General features: G+C 40.0%; 1 protein-coding gene across 1 annotated transcript in view; it reads right to left on the reverse strand.

Moving 5' to 3' along the window:
• The window catches only part of plpp4 (phospholipid phosphatase 4), a 60400-nt gene that overhangs the window by 18434 nt on the left and 17204 nt on the right, over positions 1-24762 (reverse strand). The window contains exons 2-5 of the mRNA XM_033612478.2: positions 13627-13735; positions 6289-6379; positions 1036-1099; positions 728-852 (exon numbers count right to left, since the gene is read on the reverse strand). Of these exons, the coding sequence (XP_033468369.1) occupies positions 728-852; positions 1036-1099; positions 6289-6379; positions 13627-13735 (389 nt within the window). The remainder of the gene's footprint in view (positions 1-727; positions 853-1035; positions 1100-6288; positions 6380-13626; positions 13736-24762) is intronic.

A 24762-nucleotide genomic window follows, 5' to 3' on the forward strand; every position in this document is an offset into this window, starting at 1 on the left:
AGCGAGACAGAAAAGAAACTTCAAAGCCATGCAGCCACCAGTGTGTTTTATCAAAGATGTATCTTCCTAAATGCAGTCTTTACATGCCTCATGCACCATATAATGCCGAGCAGCTATTCAACATCTGTGTGGCCCACAGCAAATGCTCCACACACACACACCACTTAACATTCATCGGCTGGACAACAGAAAAACATGTGAATAATTTAACACACTGCTGAAGTGAAAACAGCTTGGAAAGCAATATGGTCGAAAAGATGTCCAGTGTGCCACATTGGTTTGCAAAGCTGAATGCAGCAGGAAATATTATGAAGCTGAAACAGTAGGTGTGCATTCAACCCTCATCCGTAAACAAAGTGAACAAGATTGAATACGCTTGACTCAATCAACTACACCCATGAGCGTCTCGACACGGTACCTCGGGATGTGTAAATTGACTGATAACTCTCATAACTCATCGCTACGTGTTATAATTACCTTTGAGGAGAGGTGGCAACAAGATCATCACTTTGAAATGTGAAGCAAATGCCTCGTGCGCATAAAGTCAGCACACATTGACATTTTCTACTCAGTGAAATGTAGCTCAGAGCATCAAAGATCAAACTGAGTGAATACTGTAGCTATGGTTGTATGCAGTTTAATGAATCAGTGTGTGAGTCCTAAAATCTTTTGGCATTGTGTAGCAAGTGCTGGCAATGCTCTGCCTGGAGTGAATACTGATACTCACAGGAGGAATGGCTGCTGGGGAAGCTCTTGCGTCCCTCAGAGACTAGATCTGGCTCCCCGGTGCACAGCATCTTCAGATTTCCTTGTCCATCTGGGAAACAACGCTGGAAAAAATCGGGTCTAGGTCTGAAAATCGAAAAACAACCCACAAGATGGTTTCTGTGTCGCTGATAGAGGTAGTTCCTTCTACTTTTTAAACATTTAATTGGCAATAAATCTAAATCTTGCAAATCAAAACTGAAGAATGTGATCCTCAGAGCCTAACATCACTGACAGAGCCTGTAAAATGCTTTAGTTTGTGAAGCATACCTGCCAACAATCAACTTGATAGTATTTGTGAAGACTCCATTGAGGGCGAGAGCCAGGGACACAGCTAAAAGGGAAGATTGACACATAGAATCAAAACAGGATCGTAGGTGATACAGATGATGTTGACACTACACTTTCAGTGTAAGTAGTTTCATACAAACAAAGTAATGCTGTAGTAAAAGAACTGATTTTACTATCAGTGCAATACAGGTTCTGGCACGTTGCCCACTCTTCTGACATAATGTACAAATAAAACAGCCAATTAGGTTCACAGGAATTCCCCTTGCAGCTGGACAGATGGTTGTCAGGATTTACGTGTGAAGCCTCTCGTAATTTTTAAGCAGCAAGCAGGTTTTACACACAGTGCAAGCCTCACAAACACACAAAGAAATACACAAATACATATATCAACAAATGGGAGGTTTTTACATAGAATATTTCTTTCAGACATGCAGCGGCCTCAGAAACAATGTCAATTTGTGAACACACATGAAAATCCAAAACAAATACATACACAGCAAACATGCTGCAAATACAGAAATGATGCAAAGTCAAATACACACAAACCCAAAAACATTTGCAACAGAAAAACGCTGCATATCCAACACAACTGGACATCTCCAGGCATCTAGGGGGAGTGCTAAGTGGAACAGCTTGATTGTCAACCAGAGAGAGAGAGAGAGACCAGACATGAGTGTGTTTGGTTATGAAGTGGGGAAAAAGTGCAGTAAAGAGAGGACATAAAAAGGTATTCTATTTTACATTTGGCCTTAGTCTGTTTAAGTATAATACAAAAGCAACAGATTTACATGGTGTTGGCATGCTAGGGATATGCAGCATTTTTATGTTGCATTTGTTTTCAGGGGTTTGTGAGTTTTTTACACTGCATTGTATTTTGCAGTATGTTTGCTGTTAATGTATTTGTTTTGGCTTTCTGAAGTTCGTTCTTTCATTTCCAGCGCATTTCCGTTGTTGTATTTGTTGTAGATTTTCATACGTGTTTTTAAATTTGTAAAGTTTCTCCTAATGGAAATGTTCAGGCCGTTGAAGTGCATTTACCCTTGTCAGCCACCGTTCTATTCCCTCCCAGTCATTGATCCAGCTGAATGTCAATGATGTTTCAATAAGGCTAATGCTGTGCTCACACTATGAGCACCACAGCAACAGGCTACAAGTCATTTTCAATGAGGGCCACTGACATGAAGCCACAAACTGACGCCTAACACTTGTGACTGCTGACAGGCATGACACGCTATGAAAGTTAGAGTTAGGGTTAGGAGGTTAGTCGGCCTCAACGTTATTCAGCACTCCAATGATGTGGTGAGGCGTCAGCCAATCATATCTTCTTGTTTCTAGTTGTGGTACTGTTTAGCTTAGTTAGCTGATGCTATGCTAGCTTTCTGTGTATTGCGGGCTGCAATGGGGTGGTGAAATGTGATGTTAAAATGGGGCTCAGACACCGAAGAAAAGCATAGATACATTTACAAACTTAATAAACTTTAGATGACGTTTAGTTGAATAGCATTGTTGCAAGTAGCAGATACACACAAGCCTGTGACTATGTAACTACATTCACAAGTGCTTAAGCAATACTTCAGCGGTGACAATAATGTAGCTGGTCACGCTGTTCCTGTGTTTGTCTTACTGTGAACACAAGATAACAGTCTACAGCCACAGTAAATCAAAGTTATTAATCCATCCATGTATATCTGTGCCACATTTCATGGTAATCCACCCAATAATTGTTGGGGCATTTCTGAAAGCCACAGATGTGAACCTCATGGTGTCACCACAGGAAAAGTCAGGAATCACCGAAGTGATCAGCATTTATCTTCTGGGCATGACAATGACAATTCATGTAATAATAGTTATAGTAATAATAGTTGAGATATTCCATTCTGGACCAAAGCAGCGGACTGACAGACCAACAGACATGCTGACATTGCCATAAACAGAGCCATGCTAGCAAAAATAGTCACCAGATTTCAAGACACGCTGTGCACACTGTGGAGTTTAATGCTGGAAAATATCTATTAGATATTTAATTGGAAGAGGAAGTGTCCCTACAGTGGTTCCAAAATGATTGCACCTATTTAGAACCAATCTAACTGTAAAGCAATTACTGCTTCAGCTCAACTTTGGTAATGGGAAACAGGAGGACTGCTGTTGGTTGACAGGTAGGTATTGCGCTGTAACTGTACACTCATTTAATTAGCTATGAGGCAAACCACTGGGGCTCGTCGTTAGCCAGAGTTCCTGCCCTTGCAGGTTAATCCCAATAGTCTGCAGGCCAATTGAATGCACCCCACGTAGACAGAGCTCAAATGTATTATCTTCCTGTGCTGCCGAGAGGAGCACAGTGTCAATGTTATTTAACAGCTTGTTAATTTGGGCAAACTCTGTGCAGATCAGATGAAAGCCTAAAATGAGACATGTTCCGTTTGACCAGTTGGAAAATGGGACATTAAATTGCAATGTGTTCCCTTTGTCAGATCTATTTCAGTATGAGGAAGCCTAGCACTTACTGTATAAAACTATTGCTCCAGCTCATACAGTATATAGTCTAGCCTTGGGAGCTTTGCTGATGGTCATTAATATTAATGAATTAATAACGGCCCAAAGCTAACAGTTGCACTAACAGTTTTGGCAGTCCTTTCTTCTTTTCCACACTTTGCTAAACTCCTGGCACCAATAGCTGATCACATTCATAAAGGAAACATCATCTGACCTAGCAGCATATTTAGGATGCTTTATCATAATGTGGTATACTGTTTATCCATGCCCTGTGGTTTCTGCCTCCAGTTTAGCCTTACATCTGCTATTTTCAAAGGGTATGACAGGAACTGATGTGACTGGCCTTTCTTTAAGCTCACCACAAGTATACCTGCTGATACTGCATTCCTCCTCCTAATACTGCATTCCACCAGCGTAAGTCCTTTTGCCAAATTGGTCTGTGCTGCATTAGGATTGTGCTTATGCCTCTGGTCGCCAAAATTGGGCCCATTCAAATGCACTTTCCCCAGAGTTTGCACTCGTGATTGCAGTAGGGTCTCAGGAAATTAGAGACCTATTGAGTAAAGACAGCGTTACTGCCATCATTTCACCAAAGACTCTCTCATTCAGCTCGTGTAGATCAGCCTAATTTCCTGTCTAGGCTGATCAGAACCAAACAATTGCCTGTGATTTGGCATTTTTGATATTCATTCAGCTCTCGATGTTTTGACACATTAGACAAAATATGCAGAGACCATACAAACTCCTACTACTGAAAAACCTCTCATTGTCTCCCTAACTGTAAGATTACTCCTTCTACACACACCAAACAATAATGCCTGAGCGTGCTATGAGATCTCACATGCAGATGATGAATAATATACTTCATGCTTTGTAACCAAAATTAAGAATAATCACTGTGGAATCATCTCTGTGCCGTTCTTAGAGTGTAGTCTTTTGGAAAATACAATCAAACTTCTGCAATGGCTCCATTATATCTTGACTGATGGATAATCACACAATTAAGCTGCAGGAGTTTGGGAGTGATAAAGGGTTATTAGACGACACTACAAAGGGAACACTGTGTTCTTTTTACTCCAGAAGAAAATAAAGAGGCGTGGATGTGACAGCAGATTGCACTGCTCCAAACAATAAATGCACAATATTAGCTAAACCAAGTCCCAATGGTATTATGACAGTGAAAACCTACCTCACACCCTTCATTTATGCCCGCTCAATTATATCTGTTTGAAACTTCTGATTCATGAATTCCGAATTAGAGGACCCTGAGGGGCAACTTTGAACTCCATAATTTTGCAGGAAAACAGGGACAGACACTTTTATGTGATCTTTGCTTGAGATGAAAAATAAATACGTCTGTAGGTAGTTAAAAATAAGCGACTTCTTAACCGCACGGCCCCATCCCAAAAACTGCTTTTATGATCCGTCTTTCTCATTAGGTCTAGAGGTAGCATTGGTTCAAAGCCGTGTTCAAAACTATGATCATGTAGAAACTTGTCAGAATAATTGGCTCCCTTTTATTCTTTGTTCTTCTGAGGGATGTTGTTTTCCTGTACGACTATAAAGCCTCGTAGAAGTGCTTCTCTGCAGGCGGTAATGGGCCTGTTAAATTCTACACAGCTCTAATCTCTACGCTGATTCACCGAGCTACCCTCTCTCCAACAGATTCATCTCTGTGTGTCTCTTTAATTGGATTTATGTTAAACTTTCTTAATGCTCTGTGATGTACCAAAGCCTCTGCAAGCCTCCCAGCCCATGGCAAACAGGGGAAAAATCAGTGTCAGAGATGGTGTGAGAATTAAACAAATAGCACACCATTTTAAATGTGTGTAAATATTCATGGTTTCTCTGATTAAAATGAACTTGGGAGGTACCATACTGACTGTAGCACAAGGTCACAGAGATGAAAGACCAGCACCATTAAGCACAGTAAAGTACTTCTACGTAGGTGACCAATTAGCCCAAGCTTCCAGGTAGAGTGGGGGAGAAAGGGTTTTGTAACAAATGTAATATGTGCAGAAACTATAATTTCAGATCAGTCGCCAGAAAAAATGTTAACATTGTACCTTTGTCCCAACCACTGATATGTTTCATTTGTATATTTCATACCTATCATATCAACATTTCTAAAGTAACATAGTTGTGATTATATATACTATATAAGAGCTGAGTTTCTCATCAGGAGGACGAGGGCATGGTGGATGGCATGACACCTATAGGTGAGATGGCCAAGCAGCAGACAGCAGCAGACCACTGTCTCAGAACAATAAACTACATGAGTGGGTATTTTTAATGACACATCAGGACATGTTGCAAAAAAACTAGGAATATTTTAACGACATGTTGGGACACTGCCAGTTGTGTCTGTGGCAACCAAACCGGTTATCTTTTAGGGACATGTTGGGACATTTCCAGCCATGTTCGTGGCATCCAAACTAGGTATTTTTACATGTTTTCCTAACCCTGAATAATTGTTTTTGCTCTTAGAGCTAAACACTTGTTAACTGCAGTGTTGTCATTACATAAATTAAAAGCTGAAACATAAAAGAAACGTGAAGTTTCAAAATATCTGCTGCATATGAAACACACAAAATTAACAAATGTCACATACCCATGGTTTGCAGAAATGGCTGATAATAAAAATGCTGGGTTGATAATATAAATGCTGTTAATACCTCTAATATGATTGTCACTACCAACAACACATTTTTGACATTTAAATTAATTGGCTCCACGTACCTAAACATGCCTCTTTGATCTCCGTCTTGTCCGTCCTCTGAATTATCTTCACTACAAATATCACCGCCAGTGGGGTGAGGAATGAAATTGCCTGTGAGGAAATAAACACGATCAATGTACAGTCATTGTGACATTAAAGATGTGCTGCAGCGTTTAATAGGGCACATTTTGCAGGTCAATCGTAAAATGACTTTTGCCTCGGGGAATGACAAGAACCTATCAATTATTCAGAGTTCATTTTAACAAGACAAACTGAGGGGCCAGACAAGCTTGTTTATTGTTCAGTGGGGTCTTTTGCCTACACAGGGAAGAATTTTGCCCCCTCACTTGATAAGATTTGAGCCTCCTCAGCACCTAGGTAATTATTCATGCCTCAGAATGTTTTAATTACACTTCAGCCAAAGTCAATATAATTTTTTTTTGCCTTAAGCAACAGACCTAGTGAAAAAAAAACAAAGGCAGAGTTTCAGTTCCTTTATTATAACACACACTGAATTTCCCTTGTGTGTTGTTCATCAGTTCAGCCATGCGCGCATCTGTGTAACTGCCAATTCTAAACTCATTTTGTACCTCGCCGTCATCTCTGAAGTAGCTGGATTCAAAATTTTAATCACACTTGGATTCAAGTGTCCTAACTGATACTACATGAATTAGAAATTCAGTTAGCCACAATTCATTCATGTCATGGTAACGTGGGCGCAGACGCTAGCCTTTGGAGGTTGGAATCACCTGTGATATTGATATTTTTCTTCTTTCCCTCAATACCAGCTATTTCAACATTGATAAAACATTCAGACAACAAATGTATTATTTACAAGTGAATAAGTTTTGGCCCCAAAAGGGGAAAAAAATGAAATGATGAAAACATTTCGTCGGTGTCCTCGTAAGTGTTGCATGACAGGGGAGGACACTGTTGTAAAAATGTTTTCCCTCAAATAAAATTCAAAGTTAAATTTGTTTTCCAGCCCCAAAAGTGACCCTCTATCACTACTGAACAAGAGCAGTACTCACAATTGGACTCTAAATATTTTTTGAAACCCATTTTTCTTTGGGCCCTCAGCAGGTTGCATTGAATAGTAGGTTTAAACTGTGATTTGTCTTTTCAGCAACACACTTGTAAACTCCAGCTTGCCATAGGCATTATTGTATCTTTCTGCATACATTTTGATGCTGAGCATTTTCTTTTACCAATTGCTGGTGATTTTTTCTATTCCTATTTAACTGTTGTCAGTGATAATTTTTTCATTTTTGACTCTTTCTGTCCTTTCACATGTCAGACGGGCAGAACCATTGTGCAGCTTTTTGTGCTCCATGAACAAAACATGTATTTTTGCAAACCCTTCATATAAAATGACAAAATACCATCTATTTGTAAAGAGGACTTTCTAAAAACCTAAAAGCATGAAAGATCATTAAAAAATACAAAGCAGTGCTCTCAGCCATTTGACTGTACCCAATCAAGTGGCAAAAGATTCCAAATTACTATTGCTCATACTGTAGCCACGAAAAACACAGTGCTAAAACTGGGTCTCACATTCGGCGGAAAACAGCCATGCATGACATACTGTATCAGGAACAGTATTACAGTGTGATAAAGTGTGGTTGCACCTGCAGATGGAAACAAATTTAACAGTGTCTTGCACCGGTGAGGCATTTTCTGGATATCGCTGCATAGTGAGTAGAATGAGTTCAATGAGGTCACATTGGAAGTGTTCGCAAAAAACTACCAAAAAAAAAAAAAAGACAGACACAGATTCAAATTCTGAACGTACTAAAATGTTTCCTGTCAAAAAAATGGATTAAGGCAACAAAGCTGTGGCAACTCAGCAGCTGGTGACATCAGTCATGTTCACCAAAAATGCACCCTGAGTATCAGTGCCCTTTCAGTCACAGCAGCACCCATCACTTTATCCCTGTGACTGAACACATGCAGGGTGAAACGGCTATGTTTAGATTTACACTTCCCTGACAGTATTTTATTTACAGACGCTCTTCATAGCCTAAAATTACACACTGGTGCTCCTGGGAGTTTAAAACAGTTATCAAAGATGTGAAGAGTCATATGGAGATGAGGAAAGCAGGAGGCTACTTATGAGGGTGTGAGTTGCCATGGAAACACATTTAAGTATGCAAAAACATCTTAAAGGTTTGACAGCGAAAGTGATCTGGTCTTATAATATTTTGTGGCAATTTAAAGATACTTATAAAAGAGCACCTCTGCCTTTTCACTAATGAAGAAGATGCAGTTTGGCTCATGGCGTTAAGTCATGTTCATTATTATCTTTCTCACATTTCTAAATGCTCTAACATGTTCACTTAACACTTAAAGCTTTGTACTGTATGTGCAGCTGTTTAACTGTGAAATCCTTCTTTAATATGATGTAAGCGTAACAGGGAACTATGTTTTCAAAGGTCATATTTCTCCTGGTATGTAAATAAGTGTAACCTAGTTAAGTAACTCTGCCTAGACTGTGGACTATACTCACATATGCAGCTTTCAGGGATACAATAATGTGTAGATAAGTGAACATAAGTCTCAATTAAGTTTCAGTTATTTGATAATTAGTTACAATCTTAATGTAAATGTAAAACTTTTGGAAATGCTTCATATATATTTTACCTGTTAAGTAAATGAACTTGCAGATTAAGGGTAACAGCAAACACTTAAATCCACTGATGAATTTAAAGGGATTGTTAAGAATGTGGTGACAGAGACACGTGCTTGTTGTTCTTGAGAGGCCACTGTGTTTGAATAGTTTTTTTTTTTTTGTGGATTTTTGTGTTATATGTTTTATTTGTTGCATTTTAAATGTGATCTGATTGGCCAGGTCTCTCTTATAAAAGAGATTTTCAATCTCAATGCAGCTTCCTGGTTAAATAAAGGTTAAATAAATAAATAAAAGTGTCCCTCAAAGATGAGATTTGATTTCCAGGCACTGATTTGAGCATTGTATGCTATAGCATTGACCTGTTTACAATCAACGGACAGAAATGTGACCTTTGGCTGTACTGATTAGAGGGCTTGTACTCTGAGATCTTTGGGTCCAACAATAAATAACAAGTACTGACAATACTCCTACCCCTCGCATAATGAGAGTGACTCTTGAGTCTAATGCAGCATATATCTTAATGAAGGTCACAGTGAGTCATGATGTAGCTTCATGTAAATCCCTTCCATGGACTATTTTTAATGGCCAGATAAATTCTCCGCACCTTCAGGGCTTCTGTCAGTGTGATGACATTGAAGAAGCCTGACTGTTGGGTGTCAGCACTGGGAGCTTGTTCCCTAAGAGGTATGTGGGTTGGGGGGGGCTTTCTGTCCCACTCATTATTTAGTGGCTTGCCACTAGCAAAGATCCATGGACATTGAAGTTAATATCAAGTGTCAACATTTTTTATAAAGCATGTTGAAAAAGGAAATAAGAAAGTTCAGATAAGCTTAGATAAGCTCAAGGGTTTATTTGTTGCTTTTTGCTGGACGCTCTGCACCAAAGATGACTGGCCGAGGAAGTAAAGTTGTAGGTGTTTGTGTGTACTTTTGTTTTCTGCTTGATTGGTAGAGGCTTTCTGTAATTAATTTCAAGTGCCTATAACAAATGATTTGTTGATAAGCAATTTAAATCTCAGTGTTGAATTTATGAGCAAATCCATTTCTGTTGATGTTTTAACCCCTTCATGTTTATTGTTGGTTAAATTGGTCTAGCATGAAGACTTCTAGACGTCATTAAAAGAGTACTTCACTCTCACTCTTCACTTTTTGTTTGTCAGTTACTCACCCTGAGTTACAATGAATTTATGAAGCAACCTTTTCTTAAGTGCCCCCACGTTTAATGAAGAATCAAAAACATAGAAAAAATTCTTGATGAATTGAAGTCATAGGGATCCACATTTAACAACAGCAAAACTATATCAACCTACTAACTCTCACACAACTTATGCAGGATCATCCAAGTCTCATTTATCCAGTCGTATGCTTCACGAACATACAACCCTTTCCAACGGTGAACTAACTTAAACTGAAACATAGCTTTGCTGTCTTTAGCCAAACTCCATGGTCAAAAGCAGTCATTTTACCTCACTGAACATGGGAGCTGCTGTTCTACCACTGCCTCTATCAGTTTGTGTGTGGTACTGTGTGACTTTGGTTACTTAAAGGATTGGTCTGATTCACCAAAGTTATGCAATAACACAAACTACTCATCAAGGCAGTGGTAGACCAGCAGCTCCCACGTTCAGCAAGGCAAAATTGCTGTTTTTGTTACTGGAGTTGGTTTCTGTTTCACTTTCAGTTCATTTTCCCTGTCTGTTTGGGAAGTACTGAAAATACAACTAGATAGATAGATATACTACTGCACAAGCTGTGTGAAGGATGGACAGAGGGCAGCACACAAGGGAATACAGTTTTGCTGTTGTTAGATGCAGTAACCTCTGACTTTTATTTTAAGAATTTCCTTTTCTTAGTTCACCATGGAGGCATGTGAGAAAAAAAACTTTTTCTTCATGGAATTAACATAACACAGAGTGAGTAACTGATACACAAATTATCATCTAGGGGGTTGAAGTATTCTTTTAAGTTGGGCCAAGCAAAGCCTCAACAAGCAGCATCTCCTGCTGATATTTAATTTATTCAGTCATTTACTGTATATATTTAGGGGTGTAAGTATTCCAATAACTTAAGTTTACAGGAGCTGCAGTTATTTCCAGCTTGAAATGACTAACAGTTAACGCTCACCACCTACTCTGCAGCTGTTTCTGTGTATAATGGTTTGATTGATGTGTGTGGGGGAGCACAGGACAGAGTGGAGCGCCAGTCAGTCAAACACTGTCAGTTTGCAAAGAGGTAAGCTAAACAAGCAATGGGCGGGCAAGTCTTTGCCTGTTAAGTTGATTTGATGTGTTGATCAAACAGTGAGTACCTACTAGAAGATCTTCTCACAAGTAAGCATGCACACAAAGATGTCCAGCTGTAGAGAATTAAACATAACAGCATGTCAGAGAAACCATGAACTGAAACTCTGAATTATTCAGCTAAAAAATTCACAACCCAAAGCAAATCCTGCTACATCAGGGCCTCGTGAAACCTGTGAAAGCTGCCTTGATCAGTCTTTGATGAGGTGGAAAAAGAGTTGACAATATAAGAGAATAATGCAATCATCATCTGAACTCAATTTCTGCCCTTGGGTGCCAGGATGAAAAGCACATTCAGAAAGTATTCATATTACAGCAGCTTTAAAAAGCTTTCTGCTTCATATGAAACTCATTCTGCCTGAATGTTCAAGTTTGGATGGTTACAATTTCTGTTGAAAGTTTAAGAACAATTGCAGCTGTTATATATCTATCATTACTACAGCCCAGTGCTTGACGTCTTGGAGTCTTTGCTGGTTACATGGCTGCCTCATGGTGACAACAAGACAGCAGAAAGTCACGCCGTCTGGTTGCGGTTAGCTAAGAAATAGTATCAAGTCCCCCCAGTGATTCTGGTAGTCTTCATGTGTGTGTACTCAGACCCTAGGTCCGACCCGACCCAGAACCCATACAGGTTCAGCTTCAAGTTTTCAGTCAATCTGGTCTGGATTGGGTCCCATTCTATTACCGCAGGTCCCAGGTCTGTTTATAATCACGTAATACCCGAGTGGACCCAAGAACACCTGTGATCACCAGTGATCACGAGAGATACGCACAAGTGCTGTGTGTAACCTGACTGATGTTTCAGCTGATTTACTGTCAGATTACAAGATTACTGCTGTTGCTTGCTGTTTTGCATGGCTTGTGTTCTAACTTGAGAATTTATGTTTGCTGTAGTTAATGCTCTCTTTATCCTGTGAATTTTATCCTTTTATTGTTTTCCAAAAATCTTGCCAACTGGCCAACACTGATACATTTACAGAAATGCTGATTAATGTGCATTGTCCTTTTAAATAAAATAAATGAAATGAAAAGAGTGAAAGTAGGATGTAAAAAATGCTGAGCAGCAGCATCAGCGAGCTGGAGGTGGAGAGGAGGAAATGGAGGCTTTAGTATTTCTTTTTTTTTTTTCAATTCAAGTATTTAGGGTATTTGTTTGTATTTATTTATTTGTTTTATTGTTATATTAATAAAAGTTCCTGTTGCCAATTTTGTGTAGGCATCAACAAATACATCCCTGTTAACATGAATTGCACAGTTTTGTGTGTGGCTGGGAATCAGAGGAGGATACAGTAAACTCAGGTACTTTATTGATCACCAAGCTGTAAAATAGACATTTGCAACATTATTAAACAACAACAAACAACAAACCAATTTAATTGGTTTGTCAGGTCTATAAAATCCTGTGTCTCGGGTCTCTCTCCTCTTAAACACGAACAGAGTTGGGTCTGTAATATCTTGAGCAAAAATGGGTGGGGTATACATATTTTTTAAAATGATCAGGTCCAACTGGGTCTCAGAATGAATTTCCTGGCTACATTAGGATCTGGGTCAGTCATTTTGGACCCATGAAGACCTCCTGGCTCTAGTTTTGTGCTTTTCTAAAGACATGAGAGTGGTATGAATCTTCTCATAAAATTTACAGCAAGAAAGCAAATAAGAATATTTCCCAAAATGTTGAATTCTTTCCTTGTGCGCTTATGAATTTTCTTATTAAAACTGTCTCCCAAACATTTCATGTCATGAGAAGAACTTTGTTGGTGGCAGATAGAAATCGCATTAGTACAGTATTTTCAGGTTTGACAACAGCTTGTTTGTTTTGGCATTGTGGGTGTTGTCATATTTCATCATAATCACTCTTTGAAAATCCATCTACTGTCCACCATCTGAGACTGAAAGCAGTGTATGACTCACAATAACATTGGGATGAGCTCTGTGATGCCCAGTATGCTGTATTTCAAGTGTACTGAAGCCAGTGATGTTCATTGAGAATTCTGCTGACAACAAAATCGACATAGAAGCTCCAATATATGCTGGATATGAGCGTTTGCCAAGAAATTCTTTAGGCTCTCTGCTTTGTATGTACAGCATGTGAAAAATATTCCATGTTGTTTTGGTTTGAAATTCATCTTTCACCTTTCACCGCCCACTTCGGTCCAACAGAAATGTCTATTTACATTGAAAGTGCTAATCACCACAGTTTCTGTAAAGCTCTTGTCACATCTATTGACAGGATTCAGGCCTAAAGTCGAGAGTGGAAAGAAGAGGCTTTGCAGTATTGATTGTCCTAAGTGAAGGATTTCTGCACCACAAAGATTACTAAGAATTAAGCAAGAGGATGTAGTTCATGTAGACCACAGTAATGACCAAGTATTTAGTGGCAATCAAGTCTCTAAAAAAAGGGTAATGCGTAATTAGACAGCAGGTACTTACGAACATGACCCTCTTGGGAATGTGGTCTGACTCAACTAGAGGATTCTTGTACAGCCAGAGCTCCTCTTGTTGAATCACTCTCTCAAATGGCTCCAGAAACTCTGTAAATCTGTGGAAAAGGACAAACGCACACTGATCAGTTACTCATTTTCAGGCATTTAGAAGATGCTTTCACACAGAGTGGTACACAGTGTCTGATTATGCTTACATTTCTTCATTTGCAGGGCGCAAAAAAAGAAGACCTGTTGGTTCTTTCACAAGGATAACATATCTGAGGCCATGTAGGCAGGACGACTTCACCCAAGACCACCTTCACTGAAGAGCTCCGCTCTCACACTCTCACTAAGTGGGAACAAATTAGCATGCTCCTGCTTTCTCCAGCCCTCCCTGGCCACCAAGTGATCTGTCAGACGCGACCTTGTTCTCCATCATCTCAACAAACTCTTTTTGTCACTGCACTCTAAAACAATTCAATAGGCTGCTCTGTTTCACAGTTGGGTTGCGAGAAACTGTACCTCCTAGGGCAAAAGAGAGCTTCAAAGATTTAATATTTAATAATTTAATATTTCTTTATATATCTTTGTAAACTACAGTGCTGCTGAGATATCGTCATCTGCATGTCTGTCTTTGGGGAAATTTGGTGTTAAAGTAGTGGAATGCAGAAAGCATTGCTGGTATTATAGCACAATTGTGAAGGGTATCTCACTTTATATGTGTGCCTCATACTGAAGAACAGGGCCCGTATTCACAAAGAATCCTAAGACTAAAAGTAGCTCTTAGTGACGTCATTCTAAGAATTCCTCGAATTCTAAGATTTTTCTTAGAATTTTCCCTTGGTAAGATAAAAGTTATTCACAAAGCATCTTAGGCCTTAAGAGAGCTCCTAAGGTGAAAAACTGTTAAGAGGAGGGAGGAGGATTTTTAAGAAGCCTAAGAGTGTCTTAAACAGAGAAGATGGTGGAAAGACAGAGAGGAAGGAGAGATATTCTCCGTATATTGAACAACAGTGATTTAATAAGACGCTACCGGCTTGATAGTGCAGGGATAATGGTTGTGGTTGACCTCATCAGGGATGAGCTTACTTTTCCCACCCAGCATAGTAACGCAATAACGCCCGCTTTGGATTGCAGCACGTAGGCTACCAGCGCTTCTCACACTCATCGCTTGTGCGTAAAAGAAGAGGGAACGACGCATTGATTTGTCGGGCAATGCACTCCCAAGTCTACCTCTTCCCTTGTGCCGTGATCCCGGGACCGAATTTCCCTCTTAAAACTCCTTTGTTCTCCTCCACGAGCTGTGCCAACAGCAGGCACTGCTCTTCTGTCCAGTTCGGCTTTCTCGTTCTTTTTTTCTCCATTTCATTCGTTGTTTTGGTCATTCTGCCAAATCAAACCGCTTTTTACAAGGAGGCCAGCAATCACAGTAATTGCTGACAGCTGAGTCTGCGTCCAGCATTAATATCAAATAGATTAAGTAGTAAAATTACCAGCATGGCGAGTAAACATAACAATAAGCAAATCAATAGGCTATAATAATTGGAATGTGAATGAGGTACGTTCAAACATTTTGAAGCTATGTAACAATTAATTTAATTTTGCTGAGTTTCATCATCATGACATAAAATTATTTTCATGATTACACATTTCTTAATACAGTCTAAGTTCTATGATGGTTGATTTCACTGTCCATTCATTACTAGGAGCGCATTTTTTTTTTTTTGTAACAACCAATCACAGCTTTTAGAAGACTGCGTCATACCTAGCAACAGGGTCAACCACACCTCCTCACTAAGATAAAAGTTTCTGTCCCCTCCTTGCTCAGAGTTGCTCTCAGAAACTTCCTGAATCACTCTTAAGCTAAGATTCCTTGCTAGGATTTTTTAGGTTAAGTTAGGATCTCTCTGAGAGGACTCTGAGAATCTCTGTGAATACGGGCCCAGGCCAATGTAAGTTTAAAAATAAATCAAAAGTACAGCTGCATGCTCAAGGGTTCCTCTAAAAATTCGGAGACCCCTGAAAACAACAAAAATAGCAAATGTCTGCATTTCCTGGCATTTTCGAAGGCCTGTGTGCACTGTAGCCCTTGAATCATTCATCATCAGCCCCCCTGCCTGCAGCACATTTTTTCTGACAATGAATAGGCCTGATCTCTCTTTATTCTAACTATCTGGATGAGGGGTTGCACTCATTAAAAATAAGGGACAGCAGGGTCAGTTGTCACACTAGTTTCATTTGAATCCCTCAAAAACTGTATCCTTCATAGATCTACTATCAATGTGTAACAGAAGCAAGCAGGAATGGAGTGAGCTAACTCCCCCTATGCTCCCTCTGTTCAAAAGATATATAGTAGGATGGGAATTTATAAGATGTCAAACATGTCTTATGCACTTTTTCCAGCATGGGATTGGTTGCCTATAGAGTTAGTTGTCCCCATGTTATTTTTAATGGGGAAAAATAAAAAATGGAAGCATACTTAAAAGTTAATTTAAAATATTCCATTTCATTAAAATGTTTCATTAATATAACAACCTCAACAGCTCATGCATAGAGAGAATATAAGCAGGAAAACCATTCCCTCAAGTGCATCTTCATACTTACATAACATCCTAAGGAACAAAACAAAGAGCAATACATGTGACAACCAGCCTGCGACAAGCATTCCCAACTGAAATCTTTTTTTAGTGACTAAGCTAACAACCACAGCCTAGATGAGAAAAAAAACTATAGCTCTGCCATTATACTTTTTAATGGTGATAATTGTTTTATTATAAACCTATTGTGTAAAAGCCTAGAAGAGAACACTTAAGAGTTGGATATTTACATTTTGACATGAAAAACAAACACTAAAAGTCCTTGTTGTCAAGTGTTTCAATACTAACATGACCCCGTAGGTCACCTCTGATCCCAGTTCTGAAAATTTTTGAAAACTAATGAATGTGACAACTAACCCCATTCTCCTCCGATGAAACAGTGTGTAACGGATAAATTGCTGATAATGGTGGAAGTAAAGGACAAATGGGTGACATACTCTGATAAAAGTAATTTATAAATTGTTGAAATACAAAGCTAAAAGGAATGGAAATACAGTAGAAATTGTGTTAGCTAAAAGTGATGGACAAAACATAAAAATCTTTGAGACAAAAAAATCCTCAACATAAATAATAAAGTTGCCTTAAGTTTGTGGAAGGATTCTTGAGTCCAGCAGTTCATTCTCCAGATGAGCTGCTTAACTCTAGGTGGAAAGAGAAATTGAGAAATGCTCTCTCCCAAACAACTACATGCCCTTCAGCAAGGCATTTATCACGCATCTGCTCCGGTAGAGCAGCTCGCTGGCCAGCGGCGGAAGTGTGAGGATATCCTGTGCAGCTCCTCAGTGTGAATCTAACTGTGGAAATGTGAAGGAGGCCATCGGCTAAAAGGCACATGCATCTTCTGCAAAAACCTTTCCTAGATAAAAACGGCTTCATGTAGAACAAATTGCCTTATTTTCCCTCTCCTCAAGCTACAGGGAAATCAATTATACGTTTTTAATCTGTCTGAAAGACATGCGGCGTATTACACACTGTGGAAAGTCTATTTGTTGGTCCGCTGATAACTGTGTGTCATGATGTTTTTGCGAGAGAGCAGCCTAATCAGCACTAGTTCATTTTACACCTTGCTGAGCCCGTGTGCATGATTCACTTTGGCTGCATTACATTTACCGTATGTGGTGTACAAAAAAATTACCGGGCTAATAACACACAATATGCTTCATGAATTACTCTATTTTCTCAGCTTGTCCTCTCTTCAGCTCTCTTGTTCAGACATCAGTGACAGAGAATGTTATTTTGGTCTCCGGGGATTAAAAGCAGAGAGACAGATCACACAGACACACGCACACACACACACACACACACGTTCCCCACCTCCGTTCTTATGAACACACACACAGAGCTCTCAGGTCATTAAATACAGCAGTGGTCTCCCTGTCACCCTGCAAGGCTTATTGTGCATCCAACCCCTAATGTCTTAATGAGTTTGAGGCACACAGTCTTCCCCAAGGTAACTACACAGATAAAATTCATCTTCACAATATTTGCTGTCACGTTAGAATGCACATAGCATGCACAAATCTGCTGCAGTGGGAAAAGAAACAATATTATTAAAAACCACTCTAACAGGGTTTTTGGGTAAAATCCTGGAGGTTTCCATGAAATTAAACCCCATTTTTATATTATAATGGCAGAGTCCGCCATACCCATGCTGGATATAGATTTCTACCCACCGTATGCATGATCTCACCAGCTCCTTTAACTTGCACACTGTAATTCTGTCCCTTTTTTGGGGCATTTTCTTACATTGTTGGCTGCTGCTTTACAATTGTGCATGTGGTGTCTGGCTGTGGAATGATTCCTGTTCACATCTAGACAGAGGTATTTCATAAATTGATGCAGCTACGGATGATGGTGAACATCTCAAATTTCACTATGACATTCTATTTTTAGATATCTTCACGAACACCATATTTGCTGAGGATGATCACTTTCATAAGCTCAAAATTAAAATGCCTTTTGGACATGTAATAATATTCCTCCTTCTTTTGGAGAATTTGTATCCAATCTCCTCCAACAAATCAATACATTCCTCCAAGGATTTTTCTTGGCTCGAGTTCTTTTTGCCTCATCTTCTCTTTTTCAACCATAAACTTTATTAAAAGAAACACTCCAATGTGGTTTAGGTGCACTTTAAGGGCTCCGGGCTCCGAACGTCAAACACAGTTGGAATTAATCAAGGCTTCATCCTTGATTCCATGGATAGAGGAGCCCGGCTTTGTGGAAATTCATTTTGCTTTTATTGTAATTTACAGGCTGAGATGAAAGCAGTAGGGAGCGCATCATTTACGGGCTGGCTGACTGAGGATGCATTTGTCTGAGTGAAGAAGGAAGGACAATGTGGATTACAGTCACATTAGTAAAGCTAATGTCAGAACTTGGAGAGGTAATGACATACACAGCATGCGCCCCAGTTTATCCTGCTGGGAAATAATTGTAATCACGTTGATTCAAAGAGAGAGCCGGAAGGTGATGGTGGGCTGCATTATAGTGGAAACAAACTCAGAATTGGCACATTCAGAAAGGCGAAATGTCTGTATAACAGCCAAAAGATTTATTCTTTTTAGATGTGACAGTTGCGGCCTTGTTTGTAGCTTCTATCCTTTTACATTTGCACTTCTTTCTTCTGCTTGTTTCCAAGCTTAAAAACTGTTGAACACTTTCTGTAGATGACCATGAGAGCAGGAGGTATAGAGACCCTGAGAAGACACAAAGATAAGGAAGTAAAGAAATAGTGAGAAACACCAACAATATCGAAAAGTCTCTCCAGCATGCACAAAAAGATTCTGAACTGTTTCTCGACAAAGGCAGACTCTAATCAGCGCTCCGATGAGACCCAAAGCCCTCTGACATGATCTCTGGCCAGAATAGATGAGCTCTCTAAGTGCCCATAAACACAAGGCGAACAAAAAGCCCTGAACTCAGCACCGCCTGCTGGCTGCCTGGGGAGCACCTCATTCTGTTTTATCTGTCTCTGTTTGCTCTGTGTAGAGACATTATTGAGCATGATGGCTTCTATAGGGTCCAAAGCATTATAGATAAACTGACAACAAAGTGGGTCTGGCGTTGAATATGTAAATTGAAGATAATGCTGCCAGCATCACACTTTTCAAAAACTTTACACTGGTGGGAAGTTTCATTTTTCTGCAAATAGTAAAGTCATTTATGCTCAGTGACCACAGGGTATGCCGCATATATTCATATCAATTTCCATAAAGAGCAGACCATAACTACCCTCTAGGCTTTAAATCTTTACATCTGACCTTTTCTAACTCAGGAAGTTTTTTGGCTTCCTTCCCTGTTCCTCTTCATTAAAGCTCTGCAATTGGGCCAATTTATCATCACCAATTCCTATCCATCTCTGCTAGATGCACATTCTAATTCACAGCCACAGCCGAGGAAATAAAACCGAATTGCTGAAACACTTTGGAGATTTAGCCCACAACAGCACTGAGAACAGAAGAGTAGGAGCAGCTGATTTGAAAGCTCTTGATTTACAATGCACTGTGGGCAAAATCTGTGGCTATGGCCCTGGGAATACATATCTTCTGCTGTGCCACTGTGACAGAGAGTCTAAAAAAAAAGAAATTCCTCCTTAATTAGTTAGATATGCTGTGAAGCAATGACGCATACAGAAGAGTGGAATAGATTAGTTGGATTAACTTCAGGCGAGCTCCCATTTTCGCAAAACTAAGTTTGAAAGTAATCTTTTGGCTGATTGTGTGTGTGTGTGTGTGTGTGTGTTGCTGTCCGAGTGAGTGTTTTCGTGCACCGTCCTATCACAGATCTATCCCAACTGAAGCTGAGCGTTTTCATCAATATTGATCGCATTATATCTGCTAGCAGTGGCTGGTGGGGCGACAGCCAAACGCCAAGAGCCCTTATTAAAGCACCATCACACAGCATTTATCTACAGGTGCAGGAGGCCACGGAGAAGCTCCAACACTGCAGAGCTCACTTAGCAGACTGAGCGTGTGACCTTCACCTCCTCAGAGAAATGGAAAATATCAGGGAGCTTTGCAATGTCTGCGACACAGAGGCGCAAATCCCCAGACAGAGCAAGAGGTCTGTTTGGCCATCTCACCTCGGGGGAAGTCTTGTCCTTCTAAAGTGGTAAGGTTGAGCTGTTTTCCTAACCTTGTCACTCTTTGCACCAGTACCGTTCACATGTATGAGTGCTACAGTACCTGATGCAACCCAGAGACATATTCAAAAGCATGTAGAGCCATTGTGTCCACTCACATCTGACTGTATTTGCGCTCTCACAAGGTGCACATTTGGTAATCTAGGAGCAAGCTGTGTGTGTTTAGTGAAGGGACTAAGAGGGAAAAGAATGGGAGCTGACCATCTGCTAGATCTGGGACAGACTTTATAATGACTTTTCCCTGCAGACCAGAGGTGGGCAATCATCACTGCCTTTCTCTCAGTCTGATGGCACCCACATGTCACCCCCTACTTATTACTCAAGTCATTTAATCATATAGCACGGAGCTACTGAAAAATGACTTATGAGATTTACAAGCTATTAAGATGAGAGGTTGTGTAGCAGCCCTGAGGGAAATTCCCATCCTTCTCTGCTCAGTGCGTCTTCTGGTTCATTTACCACTGGTAAATTCCCATTCCTCTTCTTACACGCCATCAAATCAAACTGGAGGATTGGGCCGGTCAATAAAGCTAAATGGTCAATGGTGAATGTTGAGAGCTTGGGCCTCAATATGCCTGTATATGTGAGGAGGAGAGACTCAAGCAGAAATAATAAGCGATATGAAGAGAGTGAGAGAGCTGTGGAGCAGACTTTTTGTTGGCTCTCGGATTCCTGGCCGAGTTTTGTCCCAGCGGTGGGTGGCAGCCTATCTGTGCGGACAAATCAGCAACATACTGCTTGGACGGCCACTCGACACCTCGGAATCAGAGCAGAGGCCTTTGATTGTTGTTTTTACACTTTTTCTATGAAGCCTGTTCAGTAATTGATGTGCTTTATCAAAGTGTTAAGTCTCAGTCTGTCTAGTTTCATAGCTATTGTCCTCTATTTTTAAATTGGTGAAGAGTAGCAAATGTTTGGTGTTAAAGGCGCCATATTATGAACAACTGGTGACACAGTGTATATATTAATGTTTGCATGATGACCAGAGAGACAGGGTGCACATTATAGGAGGAGGACTAAGATATAGTAAATTGGCATTAGTGCTTAGTTAAAATTCAAATAATGTTACAGTGGTGTATTAGTAAAAAGTAGGGGAGAGTGGGGTCGGTTGGGACAGCGGCTTGTTAGCAAGTTAGAAAGCAGCTATTCAGTACCTATGCTGTTTACTAGGCTCATACTCAGTCACACAATTATCATTTTCAACTATAAAGTAGAGATGGTCTGAGCTTTCCTCACATTTTATTTTGAATCTACAGCATGTAAATGAATTTTTGCTCTTTTATTTTTTTTCCTACTATGCTGTTTTCAGTTAAGCTGCATACAAAAAATAGTTGGAAAGCTGATTTTCTGGTCTATCAGTTTGTGCTAGTGTGAGCTGTCTGAATTTTTGTTGGTAGCTTGCACACAAGCCCAAAGTGTGTCTGCTTTTTTTCTGGGACAGTTGGGACAGTTACCCAGGGGCAATTGGGACAGCTTTGTTTATAGTTCCTACCTTGGGGCGTTGGTGGATTAGTGAATAGAGCTGGCGCCCCATGTACAAGGCTGTTGCCGCAGCGGTCCGGGTTCGATTCCAACCTGTGGCCCTTTGCTGCATGTCATCCCCTCTCTCTCCCCCTTCACTCTGCGCTTTCCTGTCAATTAAAGGCAAAAATGCCCTAAAAAAATATCTTTATAGTTCCTACCTTGTTACAAATCAACAAAAAGTAGACAAAAAGAAGACAAAGCCTTTTAATAAGACCCACTGTGAAGTTACTCAGTGAATGTTTACTGCATGAACTTCAAATAGACCTCAATTTCAAGCCCTGAGCATATTTTGAAAGTGCATAGTTTAACTATTTGTTGTTGTTGACTTGTTTTTACAAAATGAAATAAACTCAACAGCCCACATAAACCTACAGGCTACATGTAGCCTATGGTAACCACATTGAACTGACAGGTGCCACTGAACTGAAGACTCAAATTCCATCAGTAATCTGTGAAAATATAAATTTGAAATTTTTAAAAATGTCTGTCTTCTTTTCTTAAAGAAATGTGTGAACAAGTGACTTAGTAAATATAAGATTTTGAAATAAATCTAGACTGCAATATTTTCAATTTTCTAAGCCCAGAACATCGTATCCCAACCAACCCTACTGCTGTCCTAACCACCCCAGGGAGGCAGAATTGAGCTCTAAAAAAAATCTTAAAATACATTTTTCGTAGAAACCTGTATCTGTTCAACGATCACATTATTTTCAATACTGTTCAATAGTAATGGGAGGTTATTTCATGTTGATACAGAAATGTCCAAAACGACCCCGCCCTCCCCTAATAAATCAAATTAGCAGTTTGACATTTTGGGAATTATGTTTGTTCGCTTTCTTGCCAAGAGTTGGATGAGAGAATCAATACTATTCTCATATCTGTCTGTTCAATATGAGGCTTCAGCAGCCGGGTGGTTTAGCATAAATATATAGCCTGCCTATCAGCACCTCTAAAGCTCACAAAATAACACTTTATCTAGTGGAGAGTGGTATTGATCTTCTTAACTAACAAGAAAGTGAATAAGCATATTCCCAAAAATGTTGCACTATAATTTAAATACGCATTTTGGCATCTACTGTGTTGTGCTATTTGGCAAATCTCACAGTGTCAACAGAAAATGACCACTATAAGTGTACTTCTAATCTGGTAAAGTGGGTCAGAAACACATTTTTTACCCAAGCCCATTAGGCATATATAAATGGATATATTTTCACAATGCACATCAGCTTTTCTGAGTGGCACATCTGAGAAATGTGCTGTCACAAAAAGAGAAATTTGCAATAATCGATGGATGAGAGTCGCAGCAGGTGAGCTGCAGTTTATCACAAATCCACAACTTACATACCGAACACTGCTGGAAGGAAAAAGTACAGCACAGGTTTTGCTTAAGTTTCCATTTCTTACTCTAGACAGGAGAAAAAGTCCTGCGTTTGCTGTTCCAGCTAAATTAAATCTTACTCCTTCAGCAACGCTGGATTAAAATAAAGACAACCGGGTATCTGTGATTTAATAAAATGCTGCTGCTGCGATTCGATTAGAGGTGGGTCACAGTGGAGAAAGAGGGGAGGCGACTGACAGACCAAGGATACGTTTAATTTAATTATGTCGCTTTGTTTCATTCATTATTGGACCCGTAGACCAGAGCACAGCACTGCTGCCTTGAGAACTAATGTGTGTTGATTGTCAAGAGTCTGGGGATAACCACGCTTTTTAGGAATGAAAGTTTAAATCAGGCTTGGAACAAAAGATTCCCATTGGATTCTAGAAATCTAAAATCATGACATATGAGGCTGTATTTTTTGGCTGGAGAGAGACCACACTGCAGGGGGAATGTGTGGAAACAGAAGGTATTAAACCTGGAGGTGAGGTTGTGTGACTGGTTATGGCAATGGGTTGAAAGGCTTAAGCTTGGAGACAGAACTAAGGCCTGAGGACTGAGGTGTTTGGACTGAGGCAGTATAGTGCTTCTGAGGAGAAGCATATCATCATAGTCACAGCCCGAGTTACCAACAAAAAAGAAAACAAGAAAAGAAAACAGATGGGTAAATTTTATTATTAGCCAACAAATGAAGCCCCACACCTGCTCTGGGGAAAACTACACTCATCATATTAATATCCTCATCTGATTGTGCCATACAGCAAACTGCATGGCTAATATAATCATATTCAATCAACATAACTGTGCTCAAAAAAAGACTATTTATTTTCCTAGAGGCTTCTTATACTGTTCTCTGCAATGCAAGTCAGAATACTGTGAGTGCAATAAATGTCACATCCCCTCTGTCTCTGTTTGTGTTAGTGGTTACAGTCAGGGCCTTCGCCGAACGTGTCAGGAATGCACAGCATTGGTCCTGTCACAGGCAGGAGAGAGAGGAGGGGAGCGGGGTAGATGCTGAGTGACACTCAGCTAGCTCTCGCATCCCTGGAGATATCCCTTCTCAAGTCGGCTAAAGGGGAGAGGAAAAAAAAAAGCACCATCCTTCGCTTGTCACGCTAAACCCTCATGGGGGGATACAGTGGAAAATGCAGGGTCATTTTAATTTTAATTACCCATTCACACTGGATAATTCAAGGTGTATTAAAGAAGCCAGACTATAATAAGAAGCAAACGAGGGCTGGTTTGGTCAGATGACAGGTGTCTGTTCATGATAAAAGCCCCAGAGACACTGAGAAAGGTCAGAAGCACACATTTGAGGCAGGCATTAGGAAATGCAGTGGTCTGAAGCTGGCAGGACATGGCCAAAGGGACACAGAGGGATTGGGGAATCAAGGAAGCATGGTGGTGTTGGGAGGGGGCATGGCGAGATAAGTTTCCAACCCACAGCAGTAAAGAAAGGAGCCAGACTGCTACGTACAGATGATTTGCCAGCAGGCTTTG

This window comes from Epinephelus lanceolatus, chromosome 17 (genome assembly GCF_041903045.1).
Source record: "Epinephelus lanceolatus isolate andai-2023 chromosome 17, ASM4190304v1, whole genome shotgun sequence".
Taxonomy (NCBI): domain Eukaryota; kingdom Metazoa; phylum Chordata; class Actinopteri; order Perciformes; family Serranidae; genus Epinephelus; species Epinephelus lanceolatus.